This window comes from Myotis yumanensis, unplaced genomic scaffold (genome assembly GCF_028538775.1).
Source record: "Myotis yumanensis isolate MYYU_CA2020_CCGP unplaced genomic scaffold, mMyoYum1.0.hap1 SCAF_6, whole genome shotgun sequence".
NCBI lineage: Eukaryota > Metazoa > Chordata > Mammalia > Chiroptera > Vespertilionidae > Myotis > Myotis yumanensis.
In genome coordinates, this window is record NW_027223757.1 from 7,685,737 (window position 1) to 7,709,895 (window position 24,159).

Below are 24,159 nucleotides of genomic sequence, written 5' to 3' on the forward strand. Positions count from 1 at the left end.
ATGGTATATAAGCATACAAGTATTTTCATTGACATCAACTTAATTTCATTCACTTAGCCACACCTGTGATAAACACCTATTTCTCTTTGCCCCTTGTCAACAGCCTGTGACAGGAGAGCATGTGGCAGGATATCAGAAGCGCATCTTCCAAAGGACTGGTGGGCAGAAAGGCACTGGGATGGGAAGGGGCTCTCTGAACAGTCAATAACTACTGATATGTAATTTTCACAAATGGCAGACCCACAAGTTTTTCTATTAAAAAATTTGTCCAAAGTGACCCATTCAAAAAAGAAATGAAAAGAATGAAGGACAGAGCCACATAGATAATCTTAAAATTTACAAAAGACACAGTGGCTAGTCTTCTTCTATGTTTTAGTGTTTGCTGTGCTCTATAATGTCATGGAGAGGCTTTCTTCTTATAAACAGTTTTTCAAGAAGCTACATGGGATTATCTTTCATTTTTGAGCAAAGGGATTTATTTCTCTGCACTACCCACTTATGACTATGAATGGGCATGTGCCACACCCCTGACCATGCATGTCCCTTAGAAGTGAAAGGTAATCAGTTGACACAAGTCACTAATTGTACAGGTGTCTTCGCAGACACCCTGGCCACTACTGAGGACTCTCATGAAAACCAGGACTGAAGTTGGACAATGATTTATACTCATTCTGAGCTTGGGTCTCCTTTAATCCCCTTAACCCCTTCAGGGTTGGAGTCTAGCCTACCTTCATGTTTTAGAAATACAGTTTTATTGTAACACTAGAGGTCTGATGCACGAAAATTCATGTAAGAGTAGGCCTTCCTTCCCCTGGCTGTCAGTGCCGGCTTACTTCCAGCACCCGGGACCTGGGCTGCTTCCCTCTGGCCCTGGCTTAGTCTGAAAGGACGTCCAGAATGATGCCCAGAAGGATGTCCAGTCTAATTAGCATATTACCCTTTTATTATTATAGATAGCTACTTCCCCTCCTTTTACATATTATTTTTGGCTGCTTTCATATTACATAGCATATTTGAATATTTTAAACAAACTATATAGACCACAAAACCAAAAATATTTCCTCTGGAGCCATTAGAGAAATATTTGCCAAAGTCTGGTATAGTGATAACATAATATTTTACTAAGCCAAGTATCACAAACATATTTTATGAGCTAATGTAAACATTAATGTACTCAGAACAGAAAAATGACTTGCATATATAAAAGCAATTGTGATAAGTTTATCACTTAACAAAAGAAAAAAGAAACCCTATGTTTTCTCTACTCAAAAATCGTTTGCACTGAATACTATTAGAGTCATAGACCTACACTCAACTTTATAGGTAAAAGAAGCTGAACTTGACTTTTGCTGCATGAAGCTTGGTATGTTTTAAGGAAGACAATTAGTCCCTGAGTGCCTTGGTATTTTCACAATAGCAATCCTTGCTGAAATTTGGTGGCATTTTCCTGTACTTAAATAAGATGCTAACAATTGATCATCAGACGAACCCTTAAATCAATACAAGCAGCCTGGATTTATCTTAATAGGAAAGCCAGTTCTCTCATTATGTGGTGGGTCAGTCTCCTGCATTTTATATCTGGACAGAGAGCAGGAATATGTGTTAGTAAAATAGGAAATGAAAAACTGTTTACTCATTGTGGTTTTTCTCCTTTATGTAATCAGAACCCTACATGAATACTTTGAAGCTGATTACTGGTTTACAGTTCACTTCTAGTAGGAGTGCCATTCTTACATGAGGTCTCACTGTGAGAAGTCTAAGATATTTCTTACCGTTAGATATATTTTACCTACCATTAGATATATTTAATACCTTACCATTAAATATCATACCATTAATTATATTTCTTACTTACTGAAATAGCTGGATGATGGCTTTAAGAATATGATACGAATGCACAGATATACGCACCACTGAGCTTGGTTTCAAAGTTTCTTTGAATCATCTTTCTGGCTCCTAAGATTCTTTCTTCTTACTGCAGACCAGTAAGAGAAAATTGTTCATGTTAAGTTCTTAGATGAGAAGGCATCTAAAGAAATGATGATGTGTAACCTATACTATTATCTGTGTTCTGTAGTCCTCAGGGGGCTAAATAATTATCTATGATGCTAATTATTATCTACTAGTGGCCTGGTGCACAGATTTGTGCACATTGAAAGGAAATTAATTAGAATTCCTGAGGCAGTGCTGCAGCTCGAAGGGTATCTGCGGAGTTGGGGGGTGAGGGGAGGAAAAGAAAGAAAACTCACTTTTGGTAATTCCAGCAAGGAGTGCAAGAACTTTGGCAGGCAGTCCTATGTGGTGGCTTGCTGAGCGGGGCTGGTAGGGTTGACTGGACATGCCCCAGAGACAACCTCTCATGGTCCTTCTCTGTCATGATGCACTTGGGGTAGCCCCTTGGCTCTAAGGGTCCCTCCGACAGGTAGGATTCCTTGGCCTGGCCTGCAGAGATCTGGCTGAAACCGGCTCTCCTTTCTCCCAAGGGGTCCTGGAGTGTGAGAGGGCTGTTGTACAGGGTGTGGAAGGCAAACACAAGTGTTCAGTAAACCAGATTCAGGGCTGATAGTACCACAGGCCAAAGGTGGACTTGCATGGCCCCGTGAGGATTTGGGCTCTCTCTTCTCTGGTCCTGGGGTGCATTACTCAAGAACCACTGCTGCCAAGTCATGGCACCTTGACAGCTCCTGCGTTGAGCATCTGCCCCCTGGTGGTCAGTGCGTGTCATAGTTACCAGCCAGTCGGATGGTCATGCAGCCTTTTATGTATATAGATGAATTGATTTTTAACCTTAAAGTTAATCTTAAATTATCCTTACAGGCCCTAGTTGGTTTGGCTCAATGGATAGAGCACTGGCCTGTGGACTGAAGAGTTCTAGGTTAGATTTCGGTCAAGGGCACATGCCTGGATTGCATGTTCAATCGCCAGTAGGGGGCATGAAGGAGCAGTGATCAATGATTCTCTCTCATCATTGATGTTTCTATCTCCTACCTTCCTCTCTGAAATCAATAAAAATATGAAAAAAATTAACTTCTCCTTACAGAATTATAATCTAGTCAGCAGAGAGAGTCATTTTGTCTGTTCTCACCCAATCAGAATTGTCCCTAACACTCACCATCTACACAATAATAATCACAATAAAAAGAGAGAGCACCCACTTCCTATGTATTGTGCTCCACTGTCTACACACCCCAGACAGACTCGGGCATTACTGAGTCTCAGAAGACAAGATAACTCAAAGCTAATTTGGTAAAATAAGAGAGTTCAAATGCTCATACAGGGAGTTCCATGTGATACCAAATTGCTAGTAGACTGTGTATTCCACGGTTAAAAAGCATCTCTTTTGATAAAACTTGCTTCCAGATTCAGAGCAGATGCCTCAGCAGATGTATTTTTTTTTTTAACTCTAGAGAATCATCTGGGAAAACTGAAGAAATACCCATGTCAAGAGCCATATCCTTAGAGGCACTAATTTCCTGGCAAAGGGTTATGGGTAGGGCCCAAAGACGGTATTTTAAAATTTCTCCAGAGTTTTCTAATGGCCCCCAAGGTTGAGAATTACTGCTTCAGAGTTAACATAGTGTGACAGAGAGATAGGTACATCTAGATACGTAGTTTGTATTTTGAACATAGTTTATAATTTCTCAATTTAGCAAGCTTACTGTTTCTTTACCTCTTGCCCGTAAGCAATTTCTTCAAGCCTTTACTCCCAGTCTTCACTTTAATGAGGCGAGAATAAGCAAAAGTGAGTTCTGTATTTGAATGGCGTTTGACTGGTCCCTGGTCTTCTGAGATGTTATTGCTAAGAAATGTGAGGAAAAGCAAAGAAAGGCTTTCTTCAAAAAATGATCCATATGCCCAACGTTCTCGATTTCTTGGTGTCAGCTAAAAAAGAATTCCAACACCCCACTCATTTTCTTACACAAATACTGAAGAAGGAAAATACACCTACACCTAAAATATGGAAATGAGGAATAATCCAACACATTCTTTACTAACTGAGCAAATGCTTTATAAAAAAAATACATAAAGCAGTAGTGTTCTGCCACTGGGGGGGAATACAGGGTCAGTGGGAAAAAAGGGACATCTGTAGTACTTTCAACTATAAAGATTAAAAAAAGATGCTCCATTAGGAGCTGTTCTCCTGAATGGTGCCATATATACATTCAGCTATTGGCCATTGAAAGAAAGAATCTTCCAATGCTTGGAATGAGTAGGAAAATTAAAAACAAGTACCATGGTTTACCTTAAAATTTGCTTCACTTTATAGTATATCTTATTCATTTCTTATGGAGTCTACTTCAATTTGATTGTAAATTTACAAATAATTGCTACCAGAAACTATTAGTGTGTCAGAGAAGCAAATGAGTGTTTTATTACTTGAAGTCTTATTTCCTAATGCATGACCTGATGTACCTAAATAAATTGAACATTATCAAGAGTTATCAAATTGCAACAAAGTAAATGAATCATTAACAGTGAAAATATATTTTTAAAATTAATTAACCCTGCTGTGTTTGATAAAAATAATAAATTCTCTTTACCTTGCTCGTTTTTCAATAAGGGGCTCTGGGTATGATTTGGGAGAATGATGATCCAAGGGACTGCTAATTTCACTGGTGGGAACTCCATCAGCATGTCTGACATTCCTAAGACTGGACAGGAAGACAGGATAGCCATTATTATAAAAGTGATTTTTTAAATGTTATTTTCTCTAAATAAGTAAGAAAAAATTCATTAGCTTATTATGAAACCCATTCATGCAAATTTCAATTCAAAAGAAGATCCCCTAACAACCTATTAAAAGATTGCTTCCTATCATTTACATCAGAATATATTCTATATTTTCAGACCCAAATTTTGCAATACTAACAAAATCTCTCATTTATTTATTTATTTAAAATATATTTTTTTAATTGATTTTTTACAGAGAAGAAGGGAGAGGGATAGAGAGTTACAAACATCGATGAGAGAGAAACACTGATCAGCTGCCTCCTGCACACTCCCTACTGGTATGTGCCTGCAATCAACATGCCCTTGACCGGAATCGAACCTGGGACCCTTGAGTCCGCAGGCCCATGCTCTATCCACTGAGCCAAACCAGTTAGGGCCCAAATCTCCCTTTTAGAAGTAATAGTTAAATAATGCTTCCTGACAGAATCTGTAAAACGAATTCTCTGAGACACATTGATGGAAAAATATATTTAAATTAGTTTCTATTTCATTAATTGAATTTTGGTGCTTTATTTTCTACTTAGAATTAAAACATATTCAAAAAAGAATCTATCGTGATTTCAGCAAAACTTTATTACACCTTTTGCTATTTCTTCTCCAAACTATTTTGCAATCAAAATCTTTTAGCATAGAGAGGACCTTAGGGTCTAGCAACCAAATTTTCTGTCCTCATGAGGAAGCTTCTATTCTTTGTCTTCAGTAAAGAGCGACTGTGTCTACACTTCAATGCTGCTCTTGACAAGCTGTTCTGTGAGTGAACAGCTTTTCTCAGAGATCTTTTCTTTACACAGACATGAGACGTCCTCTAAACTGGGATCCTAAAGGTGAAAGTTTTCCTAAAATTGGTGCAATTTCTGATGTTGACATTTTGTGCATCAGAATGCAAGTGAGTGGTTAGTTCACCCTGGCTTGTTCCATGTTACAGTGTCTGCATGCAAGTCATGTACAGGGGCACAGGCTGCCATACATGAGGCTGGATGAAGCCATGACATGTGGAAACATGCAGTTTTACACTGTAGAAATGCCTTCATGGAAACAAAAATAGAACATTTATATTTCAAAAGTACATTTTCTTAAATACTGCTCCTTAAAAATGAACTCACCTGTCATTTTCAGCTAATGCAGTTTCCAACAGGTCAGCCGCTCTAAAAGTTGATCCAGTTAATTTTCTCCTTCAAATGGTATTCTAGTCACCAAGTATAATAAATTTCTTCCTCAGAATATCATATTTATATTTTTACAATTATTTGAAATAAGAATAAACACTCAAAATCTTAGGAAATATCACCCAATTAAAATATATGGGTAACATAATTCACAATGGCTTCTATGGTTTATGAGAGTATAAAGTGTAAAATTTTTTTATCCCAGAAATTGATGCCATACAACTTTGTTGAGCTGCATGTAATAAACATAAGAGCTACTCAGTTCAATTTGAACAAAGTATTAAGCCATGTACTGCTTCTTGGCAATATCTTCCTTTAGGGAAGTTAAACTTCACAAAATAGAAACTGAAAAAATTGTAATATTCAATAGGAAAACTGGGAGCACTTTGAATATTTGTTGATGTTTAGTAGCATTTGATTGAAACATTCCTCAAGTACTTTTCTTTCTCCAAGTCCCGAAATTCAACTTCAAAGATTCACCTTGGTGTGATGTTTCTCTGTTTTGATCAAGTCCAAAAAATTGGCCCATTGCTCATCACTCACTCAAACTCAATGAATTTTGTGTGGCCGTGTGGTTTCTAATCTTACATATGTATACAGCTTCAGTAAAGGATTATACAAAGGACTAATCATGTTGACCTGATGTTAAAAAATCTTGGTTAGCATATCAAGCTTATATTTCAATAAATTCTATATAATGGAAAAAAATCAGTTGTCTAAAATAACAGAAAGGAAATTCTTTCTTTTAATTTAAATTCTGTTTTTATTTTATTATTATTATTTTTTTTACCTTCCTAATGCCGCGACCCTTTAATACAGTTCCTCATGTTGTGGTGACCCTCAATTTCATTGTTACAAATTGAACATAATTAAAGCATAGTGATTAATCACAAAAACAATATGTAATTATATATGTGTTTTCCGATGGTCTTAGGCAACCCCTATGAAAGGGTCATTCGACCCCCAAAGGGGTCGCGACCCACAGGTTGAGAACCGCTGGTCTAGATGGAGCCAAAAGGTGAACAAAACAGGACCATAGATAACAAAAACCTATTGCAGTCCCAGGCAAGAAGTTACAAAGGCAGGAACCAATTCCATTCTAAACCTGCAAAGGAGAGTCAGCCCAGTGGGTTTACCTGCTAGAAAGGCAAGCTCAATTCAAAGGCACTTGAGGACTTGCAGGAGATGGGAACAGGAAAGAGGATGAGGACGTTGGAACCACAATGGTGTTATAATTTTCATTCTAAATTCTGTTTTTAAAATACAGTCAGAGAAAGACAAATACCATAAGATTTCATTCATATGTGGAATCTAAAGGACAAAATAAGTGACCACACAAAATAGAAATAGATTCATAGATACAGACTGATAGTGGCCATAGGGGATGAGATTCTCATTCAGATGAAGACAGAAGGTTCAACTGTCTCAGTTGAAAGGGAACTTACCTCAGCGCTTCTGCTTCCAAAGCAGTCAAGGCCAGTGTTTGTGAGAAGAGCATGCTGAGAAAGATCAGGGGCACGAGGGGCTGGGAATTCTTTTTGGTTTCCATCTCTGCACCTCGAAAGGGGGAGAGTCACATCAGCTTTCCAACCACAGACCTCACCAGCCAGGCCCTTCTTCTTTTTTTTTTAATTTAACAGGGTGATATTTGTTAATGAGATTATATACATTTCAGGGGTACAATTGTATAATGCATTATCTGTATATTGCATTATGTGCTCAGCATTCAAAATCTAGTCTCCTTCTCTCACCATATATTAACACCCTTTACCCTCTTCATCTCCCCTAACCCCATTTCTCCTCTGGTAACCACCATCCTATTGCCTGTGTCTATGAGTTTGATTTTTTGTTTTGCTTGTTCATTTGTTGCTCTGTTTTATATGCCACACATAGGGTGTCGCGAAAAATGTATACACACACTTTGAATAATTATAATGGCAATGTTTATTAAAATTCATTTCATTTTCAAAATTGAGCTATCAGCTGTTAAAGTGTTTGGGACACCCTGTATGAGTGAAATCATATGGCTCTGAATTTCTGTCTGACATTTCACTTAGCATAATACTGTCAGGACTTATCCATGTTGTCCAAAATGGCAATATTTCATCATTTATGTGGCTGAATAGTATTCCATTGTACATATGTACAACTATTTCTTATCCAATTATTTATCAAAGGACATGTAGGCTGTTTCCATGTCTTGACCACAGTGAGGGATAGAGAGTACAAATTCTCTATCCCTTTGTTTACTGTAATAAGCAAAGAAGTAAACATATCTTTACAAATAAGTGTTTTCATAATTTTCAGAATGATACCCAGTAATTCTGAGTGTGTAGCAGAAGTTTCTGAAGGTCCTTGCAGAGTCTGAAAATAATTTTCATCTTATAAGAAAAGTTAAACTGCTATATGATTCCTTTCTAATCAAGAGGATTTCTCTCTGACAGGTACTTGAATTAGAATCCCCTTCAACTGCTGCCCACCCCTCAGCAGGCACATAGTCGGCCCCAGTATAGACTGAATGCCATACTCTTACAGTCCTGGAATTAATCCTGGGGATCATCTGCTTATAAAGGAGATGTGACATACAGGTTTAGAGTGACATACAGGTTTGATAACAGTTAAAAAAAACCTACTTGATTGTTCCTTCTGCATTTAGTTTTAACATCCGATTAATATAAAGCTGGGGTACCATCTATTTAATAATGTGCGTATGTTTATGTATATACATATATATGTACAAAAATTATTTTGTATGTACATTTTTTGGCTTTTAATTATAGATATTACAGAAACGTTATTTCTTTAATGCCTGGGTTTGAATAACAACTTGATTAAAAGTAAAAATTAATATTGCAAAATCATTAAAAGCACGTATCTTCACTGAAATATTTTGCTATAAAAAGAAAAATATTTCCAAAACAAAGCTTGTAATTTTTACATGTATTCCATATATGTTATTTTTCGAAGTAGTTTTTAGATAGAAACTTGGGAGTACATGGTATGTTTCTCTTTCTTCATATAAAAAATTAAGTCATTTTAACTTAAAATAAAGAGGAAAATATATACTTCCTATGTTTATATAACTGATATATGACATAGATCAACACTATAAAAACAAGTTTAAAAGTAAAAAACAAACGTATTCACTGAACCCTTCAGCCAAAAACTTATATAAAAGCAAAGAACAAAAAATAACCCTACTTGAATGCATAATTTTGAAAAACAGTACTGAGTCAAAGAGCAAGCAGGAAAAGCATCTTTCAAACAGAAGAATTCAGAAACTTCATTCACATGTGAGCATTTGTGGCATATATATACTTACCAGGTGTCTGGGAGTCTTTTCTTTGGCTCCACCAGTTCTTGCCCTTAGAGTTGAACTAGAACTTGGTTCTGGCTAAGTATGGGGTATTATCTCCAGCAACTGCTTTCACTCTACCTTGACCAGTAGTTCAAAGCCTATCATTTTATAGGGCTTGTACTCAGGGCTCAGCCATCACAAAACTCTGAAAGAGGTCACAGCAGCTCTCCTGCAGGGTGAATAGGTCTGGGAGTTCTTAATTGTCATAATATCTGATTTATATAAATTTATAGTGAGTGAGTTCAGGATGTAAAAGATCAAGAGGAAATATCCTGTTCTTTAGATAAAAAGAGTATGGAGTTTAATGTGAAATATTTTAACCTTAGCAACAAAGATATAAGCAAATGATTAATGTTATATCCAGAACCATTGAGTTTTCTTCAGAAAATAAAAAAATATTATGTGCAGGAGTAGATTTGAAATGCAATAAACCTGTTTCTTATGCTTATAAATATACTAGAGGCCTGGTGCATGAATTCATGCACGGGTGGGGTCCCTTGGCCTGGCCAGTGATCGGTGCTGATTGGGGGGGTGGGCGGCTGGCCCGGGGCGGAAGGGCCATGGGAGGTTGGCTGGCCGGACCCCCAATCGGGGCTGATCGGGGGGCCAGCCGGCTGGGGAAAGGGACCGTGGAAAGTTGGCTGTGGGAGGGCACTGACCACCAGGGGGCAGCTCCTGCATTGAGTGTCTGCCCCGTGGTGGTCAGTGCGTGTCATAGCAAGCAGCCAACCAGTCATTCAGTCATTTGGTTGCTTAGGTTTTTATATATATAGCATCAATTCTTATTACAAAGCATCAATTCACGTTTTTAATTTTTATGCGATTCATGTAGAAACTAATTCATATTATATATATATATATATATATATATATATATATATATATATATATATATATATATACTAGAGGCCCGGTGCACAAAAATTTGTGCACTCGGTGCGGTGGGGGGTCCCCCAGCCCGGCCTGTGCCCTCTCGCAGTCTGGGACCCCTTAGGGGATATCCACCTGCTGGCTTAGGCCCGCTCCCTGGGGAATCAGGCTTCAGCTGGCAGTCAGACATCCCTCTGGCAGCCCGGGAGCCCTCAGGGGATGCCCACTTGCCAGCGGGGAGCAGGCCTAAGCTACAGTCAGACATCCTTAGTGCTGCTGAGGAGGCAGGGGAGGCTCCCACCACCACCGCTGTGCTGGCAGCTGGCAGCCTGGCTTGTGGCTGAGCAGAGTGACCTTTGTGGGACTGAATTGACCACCAGGGGGCAGCTCCTTCATCGAGCGTCTGCCCCGTGGTGGTCAGTGTGTGTCATAGTGACCAGTCATTCCCAGTCGTTCTGCTCTTAGGGTCAATTTGAATATTACCCTTTTACTATATAGGATTATATGGGAGTGGGAGGGATGGGGAGAGATAGAGAAACATTGATGTGAGAGAGACACACGATTGCCTGCCTCCTACACATGCACTGACCGGGCCTGGGATTAAGCCTGTAAATCAAGTATTTGCCCTCACCAGGATGGAACCTGTCACCCTTCAGTCAATAGGCCAATGCTCTAATCCCTGAGCAAAACTGGCCAGGGTGTTAAGATCTGAATTAATTTTAAAAGCATAGAGAAGTAATTTTCCATCATTTTATTATTATAATTCCTTTATGTTGAAATTTAATCCTGGTGTAAAAGTTTCAGAAAGGCTCCAGGCTAGGGCAACATGCACACTGTAGTAGAAGGTACCACTGCTGTGTGACATTTCTATAGAATCTCATCATTCCCGATGCACTCTCTCTCACATAATCTCAAATGATTAAAAAACTAAATTACCAGTCCATTTATTTCAAGGGATTCAACTTTTCTTCTTTTTCAAAAGTTATACTCATCATTTTCATAAATCTTTGCACCACACTGAATTACCATGTTTCTCTCCCATTCTCCAACACACGCCCACACCCACACCAGCTTTTAAGCGTAATGCAACTCAGTCACTTGACAGGTGGTTTCAAAGAACTAGTTGGCAAGCATGGAGAGAGTACTGTGCTTTGAAACCCACTTAATTTCTACTTGTGGGTTTTTAATTCACGGTATCTTAGCTTACATTTAACCAGAGATCAAGGTAAAAAGTACAGCCACATGAACAACTGTATGATCAAAATTAAATGCTATCCTTACTTTTACCTGTTAGAATTTCCAGTGCGTATATTTGTTTTTATAATTTTGTTCTGTTGTTCCTCAAGGAACAACTACTCCGAAGGCCCTTTCTTCTTTTACTATAAGATTTTGGTATCTATTTGCTTCATTCAAAGTCAGACTGATTCAGTAAAAGAATATCTTTCCACGCCTAATCATATTTTATAATATAGTTATTAGAAAAATTTAAGGAATTAATTTTTAAATGGCTGGAAATTTGTTTTTCTGTTGACAGCTCCATCTTAGGCCTGAGTTCCTCTGGCTTAATTCCAGGAAACATATATATATATATTTTACCTTATTATTACAAAGGAGAGATTGAAATTATTCTCATATGGAAATTTTTATCCCTAGCTCTTTGTCCCCAGTTGTCAGTGAAGCAATTTTATTTAAGACCATCAACAGAAAAGTCAGTAGGTTAATAGTCACAGAAAAACTTATGCTGAGTGGTTAGCAAAACAATATTAAAAAAAAGACCAAAATGTGAATATTATTTCATCTAAGGGAGCACTTAGCATTCACAAAGAATAAATACAATGGATTTTTCCAATGGTAAGGATAATATTTCCCATTTTATAATAAAACACAAAAGTAAAGATACATACTTCCATTTTATTATCTCTGGAGAATACCCCCCACTAAATATAGGAACCATATGTTTCCCTGGGAACTTAAAACTGAATTTTAAAAAGGGATTATAGCAGGTTATAGCATGTTCAGTCTTAATTCACAGATTATTTTTTAAAAATTGTGCTCCTTGCCCCAGCCTGTTTGACTCAGAGGATAGGGTGTTGGCCTGCGTACTGAAGGGTCTCAGGTTTGATTCTGTGGTTGCAGGTTCCCTGGCCCTGTTGGGGGTGCTTGCAGGAGGCAATCTATTGATGTGTCTCTCTCATGTTGATGTTTCTCTCTGTTTCTCCCTCTTCTTTCCACTCTCTCTAAAAACCAATGGAAAAATATCCTCGGGTGACGATTAACAAAAATCTTGTGATTTTTTTTTTCATTGCTGGTGTTCATGTACAACTTCTCTAGAAACATTTGGTGAGGCCTCAAAAAGTTGAACAGAATTACCAAATGACCCAGAAATAAAGAATAATTCAAAATAATTAAAAACAAGGACTGAAACAGTACAATGGATTAAATAGAGATTCTTTTTTTAAAAAAATATATTTTATTGATTTTTTACAGAGAGGAAGGCAGAGAGAAATAGAGAGTCAGAAACATCGATGAGAGAGGAACATCGACCAGCTGCCTCCTGCACATCTCCTACTGGGGATGTGCCCGCAACCCAGGTTGGGGATGTGCCCGCAACCCAGGTACATGCCCTTGACCGGAATCGAACCTGGGACCTTTCAGTCCGCAGGCCGACGCTCTATCCACTGAGCCAAACCGGTTTCGGCTAAATAGAGATTCTTTAATCAAATAACGTAGGATGCTTCAAGAAAATGAACCATAAAAATACATAGTTGCACATATCCTGATTACTTTAGTATTAAACTTATGAAATACAAATGTGAATTTTTTTAACTTATTTATTTTTATGTTTTTAAAATATTGTGCTTTTATTAGTTTGTACATTTGAGCGATTACATAACTGTTTGAAGGTGGCATGGCCTTCAGTTACTGAGGACCCTTCTTATTGTTAGTTAATTCCATAGTGGATTCTAGTGCCCAGTCTGCTTTGCATGAGCAGGCATGCACACAAGAACATGAGGAAATTCAGCATTTACATCAGATTTAGAGAGAGGAGTCCATTATTCCCATGGGAAGAGGCCTTGAAGAAGTCTGGCCATCTTCTCAGAAACTTTACAAAGGCTTCCCTCTGGGTTACTGTGAATTGACTTTCCCAGTCCCCAGTGATTCCTTTTCCCATAAAACATACTTTGCTTGTGTCTATATAGGTATCAGTTGTTAGAGAGGACTTGCTCATTTTATTATCTCCCCTGGCTAGGAAGGTATATTCTTGAGGATTGAGGTCACCTCTGAGCTTAGCTTCATGCAAAGGTGTGGATTCACTGGGTCATAAGTCAGATCCACTTTTAATTTTTTGAAGGAACTCCATCCTGTTTTCCAGAGTGGCTGCACCAATCTGCATTTCCACCAACAGTGCATAGGGGTTCCTTTTCTCCACATCCTCACCAACACTTGTTTGTTGATTTATTGATGATGCCATTCTGATCATTTTGAGGTAATACCTCATAGTGCTTGTAATTTGCAATTCTCTGATGCTTAGTGATGTTGAGCATCCTTTCATATGTCTACTGGCCATTTATATGTCCTCTTTGGAGAAGTGTCTATTCAGGTTTCTCTGCACTTTTTAAAACGAAATTGTTTGTTTGTTTTTGTTGGTTTTTTTTTTTTGCAGTTGAGAAGTATTAGTTCTCTTATAAATTTTGGATATTAACTTCATATCAGATGTATCATTGGCAAATATGTTCTTCCATTTAGCAAATTTTCTCCATGGCTTTTTTTGTTTGTTTGTTTGTTTTGTATTTATTTAAACTACACTTATTTGGATGACTTCAGTTAATAGGAACATATAGGTTTCAATTATATGCTTCTATGATACACATTCTGTATATTGCATTGTGTGTCACTACATACTTGGCCTCTTTTCACCTTTACTTAAGGCGAGGTGAGTACTCTGGTTTCTAAACTGGCAGGGCTCTGACATCCTACGAGAGCAGGGCCCTCCTTGCAGAGATGGGACTGGCCCCGGGGTAGGTTTTGGGAGGATGCATGTAGAATGCCTTGAATTTTGCCAGTTTCAGTACTGGGCATGAAAGAGGATGATAATGAGCGCCTCTGAGCCCCATCTCCTGCTCTGCCACTAAATAATTATGTTGTTGTGCAAAGTCACTTAGTCTTTCTAGGGTCTTAAATAAGACTCATTAGGAGAATATTTCTACCGGAGTTTCCAGGGTTAGGATTCTGCTATCAGTACTTTGTGTTTCAGTATCCTCACCTGAAAATAGGTAGAGAATGGAACAGATGTCATAGACTTGATATGATTAAAGAATGATTTCTAATTTTCTGTACTAGAGGATGTGTTAATTATTACTATAATTTATTTTATTTTCTCATTATGACCAGTTTATTCCAAATCCTTAATATCATTCCCTTGGGTGATTTTTTAAAACATTTATTTATCAAATCGATTGGGGTGACATTGGTCAATACGAGCATATAAATTTCAGGTTTTGGTTTCTGTGTTATAAGGTCTGTATATTGCACCGTGTGTCCAACACCCAAAGTCAAATCTTCTCCTGTCACCTTATATTAGGGCTCCCTTGTTCCCTTACCCCCTTCCTCTGATAATCACCAACTGCTGTTTGTGTTCATGAGTTTTAGTTTTGTATAATACATATGAGTAAAATCATATAGTTCTTAGCTTTTTCTGACTGACTTATTTCACTTAGTGTAATGTTCTCAAGGTCCATCCATGTTGTTGCAAATGGCACTATTTCATCCTTTCTTATGGCTGAGTAGTGTGTATGCATCACATCTTCTTTATCCAGTCCTCTATCTCGGGACACATTGGTTGTTTCCATGTCTTGGCCACCATGAATAATACTGCAATGAACATAGGGGTGCATATATCTTTGCGAATACAAGATATCAAGGTTTTTGGGTATATACCCAGGAGAGGGAGGGATTGCTGGGTCATATGATAGCTTTATTCTCAAATTTTTGAGGACTCTCCAGACTGCTTTCCATAGTGGTTGTATCAATCTATATTCCTATTAGCAGTCGGATGAGGGCTTCCTTTTTTTCTACAACCTTTCCAATACTTGTTATTTCTTGTCTTCTTGATAATGTCCACTCTAACAGGTATGAGGTGGTAGTTTGATTTGAATTTCCCTAATTGCCAGTGAGATTGAATATCTTTTCATATATATATGTATGTTTGTATGTCTTTTAGGAGAGGTGTATTTTCAGGTCCTCTGCCCACATTATGATTGGGTTATTTGTTTGTTGTTCAGTTGTATGAATTCTTTATACCTTTTGGAAATTAAAGCTTTGTTGGAGCTACTGTTTGTAAATATCATTTTCCATCTGGTTTGCTACCTCTTTGTTTTGTTCTCAGTTTCTTTTGCTATGCAGAAACTTTTTAGCTTAATATAGTCCCGTTGATTTATATCTGCTTTACTTCCCTTACCTTTGGGGTCAAGTTCTTAAAATGTTCTCTACCACCCAGGTCTATAGTTTGGTACCTATATTTTCCTCTATGTAACTTATTGTTTCAATCTTATATTTAGGTCTTTGATTTATTTTGAATTAATGTTAGTACATGGGGACAAACTGTAACCCATTTTAATTTGTTTGCATGTGGCTTGCCAGTTTTCACAGCACCATTTATTGAAGAAAATATCTTTGCTCCTGTAAAGATACTGTGTATTTCTGGCTCCCTTGTAGAAAATTATCTGTCCATATACATGTGGTTTTATAGCTGTACTCTATTCTGATCCATTGATCTGTATGTCTGTTTCCCTACCCATACCATGCTGTATTTATTATCATAGCTTTGCAATATAATTTCAAGTCAGGTAGCATGATAGCTCCAGCTTCGTTCTTTTTTTCTCAGGATTACTTCGGCTATTCATGATCTTTTGTGGTTCCACACAAATCGGATGATTTCTTATTCTATTTCTTGGTATTTGGGTGGGGACTGCATTAAATCTACACATTGCTTTGGGTAATATGGCCATTTTAACTATGTTGATTCTTCCAATACAAGAACATAGAATATTTTTTTCATTTTATTGTGCTTTTTCAATCTCTTTTAATAATGCTTTGTAATTTTCAGTATATAAGTGTTTCGTGTTCTTTGTTAAGTTTATTCCTAGGCATTTTATTCTTTGGTTGCAATTGCAAAAGGATTTTTTCTTCCATTTCTTTTTCTGACATTTGTTGTTAATATACAGGAAGGCAATGGATTTTTGCACATTGATTTTTTTATCCTGCAACGTGACTGTATTTCTTTCTAATAGTTGTGTGTGTGTGTGTGTGTGTGTGTGTGTGTGTGAAGTCTTTAGGGTTTTCTTTTTTTTTTCTTTATTGATTAAGGTGTTACATATGTGTCCTTATTGCCCCATTGCTCTTCCCCTCACCCCCTGTCATGCCTTTACGCCCCTGGGGTCTTTGTCCACTGGTTAGGCTTATATGCATGCATATAAATTCTTTGGTTGATCTCTCCCCTTTACCTCCACCCTCCACTACCTTCCCTTTGAGGTTTGATGGTCTGATCAATGCTTCTCTGTCTTTGGATCTGTTTTTGTTAATCAGTTTATGTTGTCCATTATATTCCATAAATGAGTGAGCTCATGTGATATTTATCTTTCTCTGACTGGCTTATATACAGAATCATATAGTCTTCAAAAAGTGACAGTTTGACTTTTTCCTTCTCTATTTTGATGCCCTTATTTCTTTCTCTTGCCTTATTGCTCTGGCTAGGATTTCCAGCATGATGTTGAATAAGAATAATGAGAGTGGACATCCTGGTCTTATTCTTGATCTTAAAGGAAAAGCTCTCAGTTTTTCACCATTGAGTATGATATTAGCTGAGGGTTTATCATATAGGGCCTTTATTATGTTGAGGAACTTTCCTTCTATTCCTATTTTATTGAGTATTTGAATCATAAATGGATGTTGTGTTTCATCAATGTTTTTCAGCATCTATTGATAAGATCATATGATTTTTATCATTTCTTTTATTAATATGGTGTGTTACATTTGTATATGTTGAACTGTCCTTGTGTGCCTGGAATGAACCCGCTTGATTGTGATGTATTATTATTTTTGATGTGCTATTGTATTTGACAGAAAATGTACACACAGCGAATGTACACAGCAAATGAAATTGCAAGATTTTCACTAAAGAAAAACTTAAGAATTCCAAATATCAAATGCAATGTAAGCATAATAGTTATCATATTGAAATAAACTGCAACATGAAAATGCAGCATTTTATTTGGTTTTATTTTATCTGAGAACGTTTTCTTCAATTACTTCTATGGAAATAAAACTAGAATTACTTCATCTAATCATGTTTCTTCTACAAATTCTGAAAAAGAAAAAAATGGTATATTAGCAAATAAATATTTCCATTGGCAGCATCTTAATTTCATCCTCTTATCCACTCATTTGATGAACATCTCTTTGTCTTTGCCCCTTGTGCACAGCCTGTGACAGGAGAGCATGTGGTGGGATATCAGGAGCGCATCTTCCAATGGACTGATGGGCAGAAAGGCCCTGGGATGGGAAGGGGCCCTGTGACCAGTCAATAGTTACCCATTTGTAATTTTCACAATTGGTTGACCCACAAGATGTCTTGTGAAAAAAAATTTGTCAGAAAATACATATTAAACAAAAAGAAATGAAAGATGTAATCTCATAAATAATCTTATAATTCACAAAAGACACAGTGATTCTATGTTTTAGTGTTTACTGTGCTATATAACGTTACGGAGAGGCCTTCTTCTTATAAACAGTTTTTCAAGAAGCCTCATGGGATTACCTTAATTTTGAAACAAAGGGACACATAGATCTGAACTACCCATTTATGATCATGAATAGACATGCGCCACACCCCTGATCACGCATGTCCCTTAGAAGTGAAGGGTAATCGGTGAACACAAGTCACCAATTGTACAGGTATCTTCACAGACATCCTGCCCACTATTGAGGATGCCCATGAAAACCAGGACTGAAGTTGGGTAATGAATTATACTCATTCTGAGCTTGGATCTCCTTTAATCTCCTTGACTCCTTCAGGGTTAGAGGCTAGCCTACCTTCATGTTTTAGAAATAAAGCTTTATTGTAACACAGATACTCCCATTTCTTTTACATATTATTTGTGGCTGCTTTCACATTACAATAGCATGTTTGAGTATTTTAAACTGAAACCATATATACCAAAAAACAAAAAATATTTCCTCTGGAGCCATTAGAGAAATATTTGCCAGCTCTGATATAGTGATAACATAAAATTTTACTAAGCCAAGTATTATAAACATATTTTATGAGCTAATGTAAACATTAATTTACTCGAAAAAGAAATAGGATGTGTAAATATAAAAGCAATTGTGATAACAAGCTTATCAGTTAACAAAGGGAAAAAAACAATTCATGTTTTCTCTACTAAAAAAATCTTTTACAGTGGATACTATTGGAATCATAGTACTTACATTCACTTTATAGGTAAAAGAACCTGAGTTTGACATTTAATGCATGAAGCTTGCTATGTTTGAAGGAATTCAATTTGGCCCAGAGTGCCTTGGTGTTTTCACAGTAATGAGCCTTGCTGTAATTTGGTGCCATTTCTCTCTATATAAATTAAGTAAGATGCTAGCAGTGGACCATCAGACAAATCTTTAAACCAATATGAGCAGCCTGCATGACCTCAATAGGAAAGCCAGTTTTCTCATTAGTGTGGTGTGGGTCAGTCTCTCCCACTTTCTGTCTGGACAGAGGGTACCTACTGAAATAGCTGGACGATGGCTGTAAGAATATGACAAAAATGCACAGATATACTCACCACTGAAAACTTGTCATCAGCTTTGTTCCAAAGAGTTGTTTTTTGAATCATCCTTCTGACTTCTAAGATTTTTTCTTACTGTAGACCAGGAAGAGAAAATGTACATGTTAAGGCTCTTAGATAAGGAAGCATCTAAAGAAATGATGATATCTAACCTGTAATATTATCTGTGCTCTGTAAAGTTCTCTGTGGTCTAAATAATTATCTATAATGCTAGTAAATGATTATGAAGTGGTCCTGGACCTTAAAGAAGCTTAAGTTATCTTTTCAGGATTATACTCTACTGGACAAAGAGTGTCATTTTGTCCGTTTTCACCCATCTAGAATTGTCCCTAACACTCACCATGTAAACAAAAATAATTGAAATAAAAAGAGAGAGCACCCCACTTCCTATGTATTGTGCTCCAATGTCTACACACCCCAGAGAGACTCAGGCCTTACTGAGTCTCAGAAGACAAAATAACTCAGAGCTTAATTTAGTAAAATAAGGGAGTTGAAATGCTCATACAGGGAGTTCCACGTGATACCAAGTTGCTAGTGGACTGTGCTTCCCATGGTTAAAATCAGCTCTTTTGATAAAACTTGTTTCCAGATTTAGACCAGATGCCTCTATAGTCATCTTTTTTACCCCTGGAGACACAATAGAGTCAACTGGGTAGGCTTAAGAAATACCCATGTCTAAAGCCACATCTGTAGAGGCACTAATTTCCTGGCAATGGTTTTGGGTAGGGGCCAAACATGGTATTTTAAAAATTCTCCAGGGTTGTCTAATGGCACCGAGGTTGAGAATTCCTGCTTCAGAGTATAGATAGTGAGATAGAGACATAGGTAAGGCTCCACGTGTAACTTGTACTTTGAAAGTCATTTATAATTTCTCAATTTAGCAAGTTTGCTATTTCTTATTCTCCTGAGACAATTACTTCTTTCGCTTCTCAGCCTTGTTTTTAAGGAAGCGGTCAAAAGCAGCAGCGAAGTCTGTATCTGATTCGCGTTTCACTAGTCCCAGGTCTTCTGAGATGTCATTGCTAAGAAACATGAGCAAAAGCAAAGAAATGGCTTTAAAAAATGATATATATGCCAAAATTTCTAGATTCCTAGGTGTCAGCTAAAAAAGGTATTCCAACACCCCACTTATTTTCTGTCACAAATACATTAAAAGGAAAATACCCCTAAGCCTAAAATTGAGGAAACTGGGAATAATCTAACACATTAGGCATTTTTGGGGATGTTTAAGGCACATTCTGTATTAACTGAGCAAATGCTTTATAAAAAACTACACAAATGGGGAACTATTTACAGTGGTGTTCTACCACTAGGAAAAAATAAGGGGTCAATGGGAAGAAAAGGAACAAAGTAGTACTTTCAACTAAAAAGACTTAAAAAAAGATGCCCATTTAGAAGTTTTGCCCCTGAATGGTGCCATCTCTATAGTAAGCTATTGGCCATTTAAAGAAAGAAACTCCCAGTGCTTGAATTGAGCAGGACAGTTAAAAAGAAGTACTTTTGTTTATCATAAAATTTGCTTCACTTCATATTATGTCTTATTGATCTTTCACTGTGTCTACTTCAGTTTGATTAGAGATTTACAAATAATTGTTACCCAGAAAATACAAGTTTGTCAAAAGCCAGTGAATATTTTATTACTACAAAGTCTTATTTCCTAATGCTTGGGCCTGGTGTATCTAACTGTATTGATCATTATCCAGAGTTTTCAATTTGAAACAAAGTAAATGAATCATTAACAGTGAAAATATAATTTTCAAATTAATTAATCATCTTGTGTTTGAGAAAAATAGTTTATTCTTTTTACCTCGCTCGTTTTTCAACAATGGACTCAGGGTATTTTTTGAGAGAATGATGATCCAAGCGACTACCAATGTCACTGGTGGAAACTACATCAGCAAGTCTGACATTTCTAAAACAAGGAAGACAGGATAGATAGTATTTTAGAAATGATTTTTACAATGTTACTTTGATTAAATGAGTATGAATAAACTTCATCAATTTACTATGCAAACTTAAATGCAAAAGAAGTTCCTTTACAACATAATAAAATATGGTTTTTTTTGTTACATGTAAAAATCTATATTTTCAGACCCAAATTTTGCAAAATTAACAAAATACCTTTTTTAGAACTATATGTGAGGGATAAATAATGCTCTCTGACAGAAACTATAAAACTAAGTCTCCTCTGAGACACATTGGTGGAAAAATATTTATTTTCTATTTCATTAATTTAATTTTGGTGCTTTATTCTTCTACTTCGAATCAAAGCATGCACAAAAAGGAACCTATCCTGATTTTAGCACAAATTTTATTATAACTTTTGGTATTTTTTTTGCAATATTAGAGGATGTTAGGATCTAGCAACCAAGTTTTCTGTTCTAATGAGGAAGCTTCTATTTTTTGTCTTCAGTAGAGAGCAACTCTGTCTACATTTCAATGCTGTTCTTGACCCATTGCTCTGTGAATGAAGAGCTTTTCTCATTACACATCTTTTCTTTACACAGACATGAGACTTCCTCTAACCTGGAGTCCTAAAGTTTTCTTAGAATTGGTGCAATTTCTGAATTGACATTTTGTGCAACAGAATGCAAGCGAGTGGTTAGTTCACCCTGGCTTGTTCCATGTTACAGCCTCTGCATGCAAATCATGTACAGGGGCACAAGCTGCCATACATGAGGCTGGATGAAGCCATGACATGTGGAAACACGCAGTGTTACACTGTAGAAATAGTTTCATGGAAACACAAAAATAAAATATTTATATTTCAAAAGTACATTTTCTTAAATACTGTTCCTTAAAAATGAGCACATCTGCCATTTTCAGCTAATGCAACTTGCAACCAGTTAAAGTCTTTTTTAATAAAGCTTGATCAAGGTAATTTTCTCCTTCAAATGGTATTCTTTCACCCAAGTGTAATAAAATTCTTTCTCACAATATAACACATATTTTTACAATCATTTGAAATAGACACTCAGAATCTTGGGAAGTATCACCCAATGAAAAAAGATGGGTAGCGTAATTGACAATGACCTCTATGATTTATGAGAGTATAAGGAGTAAAATGTTGTTTATCCCAGAAATTGATGCCATACAACGTTTACAAGCTGCTTGTACCAAGCACGAGCTACTCAGTTCATTTTGATCAGAGCATTCAGCCAAGTACCTCTCATTGGTAATATCTTCCTTTTGTGAAGTTAAATTTGACAGGAAGAAAGACTTTTTACAAAATAGAAACTTTGAAAAAAATTTAATATTCAATTAGAAAACTGGGAGAACTTTGAATATTTGTTGGTGTTTAGTAGCATTTGGCTGAAACATTCCTCATTACTTTTCTTTCTCTAAGTCTCAACACTCAACTGCACCTTGTTGTGATGCTTCCCTGTATTGATCAGGTACAAAATAATCTCCCCATTGCTGAATAGTCACCCCAATTATATTAATTTAGGGTGGCCTTCTGGTTTGTAATCTTATGTATGAATACAATTTCAGTAAGGGATGCATAAAAAACTAATCATGTTGATTTGCGGTTAAAAAATGTTGGCTAGCATATCAACCTAATATTTCAATAAATAATCCATAATTTAAAAAATAACAGAAAGGGAATTCTTCTTTTTAATTTAATTTTTGATTTTAAGTTACAGTTAGACACAAATAACTTAGATTTCACTTGTATGTGGAATCCAAAGGACAAAATAAAGGAACAAACAAAATAGAAACAGTTCCATAGATGCAGAGAAATGATTGATAGTGGCCATAGGTGAGGAAATTATCATTTCAATGAAGACAGAAGGTTCAACTGAATAGAAAGGGAACTTACCTCAGAGCTTCTGCTTCTACAAATAAGACCAGTGTTTGTGAGAAGAGGATGCTGAAAAGTGTCAGGAGCAAGAGGTACTGGGAATTCCTTTTGGTTTTCATCTCTGTACCTCAAAAGGGAGAGAGTCACATCAGATTTTCCACCCATAGATCTCACCAGCCTGGTCATTCTTTCATTTAATTTAATGGGGTGACATTGTTAATAAGATTATACATACATTTCAGGTGTACAATTGTATAATACATCACCTGTATATTGCATTATATGCTCAACAATCAAAGACTGGTTTCCTCCCACTACCATATATTTAATCTCCTTTACTCCCTTCATCTTCCTCAACCCTATTTCCCCTCTGGTACCCACCAAATCATTTAGTCCAAAATACAAGAAAAAAAGAAAACCCAACTTAAATGAGTAATTTTAAAGAGTATTCAGGGGAAGCATCTTCCAAACAAAAGAATTCAGGAGGAGTTGAGGCATTTCTATGCTTACCAGGTGAGTCTTCCCTTTGGCTCCAGCAGATCTCGCCCTTAGAGTTGAACTAGAGCTTGGTTCTGGCTAAGGGTTGGGTATTGTTCCCAGCAGCTGCTTTCCCTCTACCTTGACCAGCAGTTAAAGCCCATCATTTTATAGGGCTTGTACTCAGGGCTGAGCCATCACAGATCTCTGAATGACGTCACAGCTGCTCTCCCACAGGATGAATAGGACTGGGAGTTCTTACTTAATTGTTATTATATCTGATTTATATAAATTTATAGTGAGTAAGTTCATGATGTAAAAGATCAAGAAAAATATCCTGTTCTTTATATAAAGGGTACCAAGAGTAATGTGAAATATTTTAATCTTTAATTAGCAGCAAAGAAATAAGCAAATGATTAATGTTATAGCTAGAAACACTGAGTTTGTTTCAGAAGATAAAAATTTTATGTGCCGGAATAGATTTGAAAAAAAACAAAAACATTTGATATGCTAACAAATTAAATTATAATTATAATGAAATTTGTGCACCCTCTCCAATCTGGGACCCTTGGAGGGATGTCCAACTGCCTCTCGCAATCCAGGACCGCTGGCTCCTAACCACTCGCCTGCCTGCCTGATTGCCCCTAACCACCTCTGCCTGCCTGCCTGATCACTCCTAACTGCTCCCATATAGGCCTGATTGCCCCTAACTGCTCCCCTGCTAGGCCTGATCACCTCTAATCGCCTCTGCCTCACCCTGCACCCAGGACCCAGGATTCCCTCCTCTGGCCATCCTCAGCCACCCAGGACCTGTGTTTACTTCACCTGGGCTGGCTGCAGCCACAGGGGACCGTGGGAAGGTGGCTTCGCCTGGGCCACAGCCGCATGTACCCAGGACCACGGGGCGGGCAGCTT

At 37.1% G+C, this 24,159-nt stretch overlaps 2 protein-coding genes across 2 annotated transcripts; both read right to left on the reverse strand.

The window, feature by feature from the left end:
* Positions 1 to 3,666: 3,666 nt before the first annotated feature.
* On the reverse strand, positions 3,667 to 7,446 carry LOC139012809 (VIP peptides-like). Its single transcript, XM_070419074.1, has 3 exons — positions 7,343 to 7,446; positions 4,542 to 4,652; positions 3,667 to 3,799 (listed from the first exon to the last, which is right to left on the reverse strand). Exons 1-3 carry the CDS (start codon positions 7,444 to 7,446, stop codon positions 3,667 to 3,669), a joined length of 348 nt encoding a protein of 115 aa, XP_070275175.1.
* Positions 7,447 to 17,403: 9,957 nt separating this feature from the next.
* Positions 17,404 to 23,352, reverse strand: LOC139013010 (VIP peptides-like). The gene is made up of 6 exons (XM_070419184.1): positions 23,278 to 23,352; positions 22,786 to 22,894; positions 20,773 to 20,877; positions 19,883 to 19,987; positions 18,963 to 19,040; positions 17,404 to 17,488 (listed from the first exon to the last, which is right to left on the reverse strand). Exons 2-5 carry the CDS (start codon positions 22,884 to 22,886, stop codon positions 19,025 to 19,027), a joined length of 327 nt encoding a protein of 108 aa, XP_070275285.1. The 5' UTR covers positions 22,887 to 22,894; positions 23,278 to 23,352; the 3' UTR covers positions 17,404 to 17,488; positions 18,963 to 19,024.
* Positions 23,353 to 24,159: the final 807 nt, after the last annotated feature.